General features: G+C 31.0%; 1 protein-coding gene across 4 annotated transcripts in view; it reads right to left on the bottom strand.

The window, feature by feature from the left end:
* Nucleotides 1-170: 170 nt before the first annotated feature.
* MTHFD2L (methylenetetrahydrofolate dehydrogenase (NADP+ dependent) 2 like) overlaps nt 171-2,166 on the bottom strand; it is a 123,780-nt gene continuing 121,784 nt past the window's right edge. For all 4 annotated transcript variants that reach the window (XM_011360532.2, XM_023530865.1, XM_023530866.1 and 1 more), the window contains one exon: nt 171-1,141. In XM_011360532.2, the coding sequence (XP_011358834.1) occupies nt 1,029-1,141 (113 nt within the window). In that variant the 3' untranslated portion in view covers nt 171-1,028. The remainder of the gene's footprint in view (nt 1,142-2,166) is intronic.

Raw genomic sequence — 2,166 nt, 5'->3', positions numbered from 1 at the left:
AAATTGTGTTAGAAACATGACATCTACTTTGAGAACCAAATGCAATAACAGAAGAGGAAAGAATTGTGGGCAAGACGCCGATTTTTAGTCGTATCCTAAGGTTCAGCATTGGCACATGGTAGGTGAGCTTTCTCATTAGACTTCTGAATTTGTGAAAAAACAAAAACAAAAACACAACAGTTGTTCTTTAATGAAGGCCTCACTCATATTACGTCATATTTTTCTGACATTTGTGGGAAAAGATCACCTTAGTTTTATTTTATGTATTTGTTTGCTTTTGGATTGTCCATTATTCCTCAAAAAAGGTATCATTCACATATTTTTCTAGAAGGACAAATAAATTATATATAAACCTAACACATTCTTATTATATTTTTACTATGGCAAGTAGTCATTCACAATTTGAGATAATTATTACCTTTTCAAGTAGCACTGAGTTTTGTTTTGTTTTTTTTTTCTTCCTTGTATACTTTTCTTTCCTTGAATAGAATATCATTTCTTATTAGGATGCCTCAGGATGCATTTGGGAGATGTATGAGATCAAGATATTGTTTCTTATAGTTTATCCTTCTTTTGGCAAGTTAGCGCTTTTTCAAAATATGATATAGAACATAAAAGATATAAAACTTGAGCATGATTACGGCAAAATCTAAATTACATTTTACATGAGTGCCATTTGGCTGACAAAACACTTGTTGAAACGATATGGCATATGATATTTATTTGTGTCAAAAATATTTATTATGAGCCTTTTATTGTTTTAACATTATGGACAAATATTATGCACAAAATAAACAATTGTTACCAAAGTTTTCATTGAAATTGTTTTGTTTTCCTCTAAAACTCAAAATCTATTAGCAGGAAATGCATAAAGTTGTGTGAATCATCTTATCCAAAATGATTCCATATATGAAAAAATAAATACAATGTAGAAATAAATAGCTTTGTAGTAAAATATAAAGGTTTTGTTTTTCCTTTGTTACATAAATAGGTAGCATGACTTTTGCCTGCTTATTCTTTCATGCGATCTAGTAAATGCTTTTTTTAGCTGCCAGAAGGGTGTTCTTCAGAAGCATCGCCACTGTCATGGGTCCCACACCTCCTGGAACTGGAGTGATAAAGCCAGCCTTCTTCTTAACAGCTAATGGAGGAAACAGAAAGTATTTATTTTAAAATTTTCTAAGAATTTCATATTTTTAAATATATTGAACTATTAAAAGATAAACTGAGGCATATTTAAAATTTTAAGAGTTTATTTGTGCATTTTTCGATTACAATTGGTAGCACCAAACTGAAAGTGGTTAGGAAAGCTCCACTGACAAGAACTGAGGAGAGACTTTTATAGAGAAAAGCGGGGAGTGAAGTCAGGAAATTATTGATTGGCTATAGCCTAATGCCTCGTTGACTGTTTGTGATTGTCTTTAGGTTATGATTTCATAACTTTGGGGCATGTATAGGCTTAGATTTTGGTTTGCTTCTGTAGGCTGCCTAAGTATTACAGCTACCTCAGGGTAAAGGCCTCCTTGATTAATTAATTTAACAGAATACAGTGGATTTTTCTGCATCACACATACAACTCCAACAACCTCAAATCATTTTTGGAATGTAACACACACGTACACAACTTACATTAATACTTCTGTATTTGGCTTGACTACCTATAATTCTAGTTAATTACTTCTCAAATACTTGATATCGATCACAAAGAAGAGAACAGGATATAGACAGTTCAGCACATACCATTCGTTAAATCGGAATATTCCTGTTATAACAAGAGTCATATATATGCAGATAATCCATTACAGTGCAAGTCTAATAAAAATGATTAAACGTATTTGAATTACTGATCATACACACATAGTCCTGTTCTAAAGTATGAAGATGTCTTATTCAGTGAATATACTCAAAGAAAATGGCAGGGAACTTTCAGCTAGTTTTATTTAAGAATGTTTTAATTCTTGAATTCATGCTTGATTGTGTAAGTAAAAAAAAAAATATCCAGCTTCCCCAGATAACTCTTTTACAAAATTAGCATAGACAGTATTTCTTTAATGCATAATCTGATATTATTAATCACATATTATTTAAATGTATTGCCTTTTACAAGTTTGCTCATATATCTCTACATGAATCAAAACCAAAGATATTTTCTAGATCTTAAGTATT

The sequence above is a fragment of the Pteropus vampyrus genome, unplaced genomic scaffold (assembly GCF_000151845.1).
Source record: "Pteropus vampyrus isolate Shadow unplaced genomic scaffold, Pvam_2.0 Scaffold56, whole genome shotgun sequence".
Classification (NCBI taxonomy): domain Eukaryota; kingdom Metazoa; phylum Chordata; class Mammalia; order Chiroptera; family Pteropodidae; genus Pteropus; species Pteropus vampyrus.
This window is presented reverse-complemented; position numbering and strand designations above follow the sequence as displayed.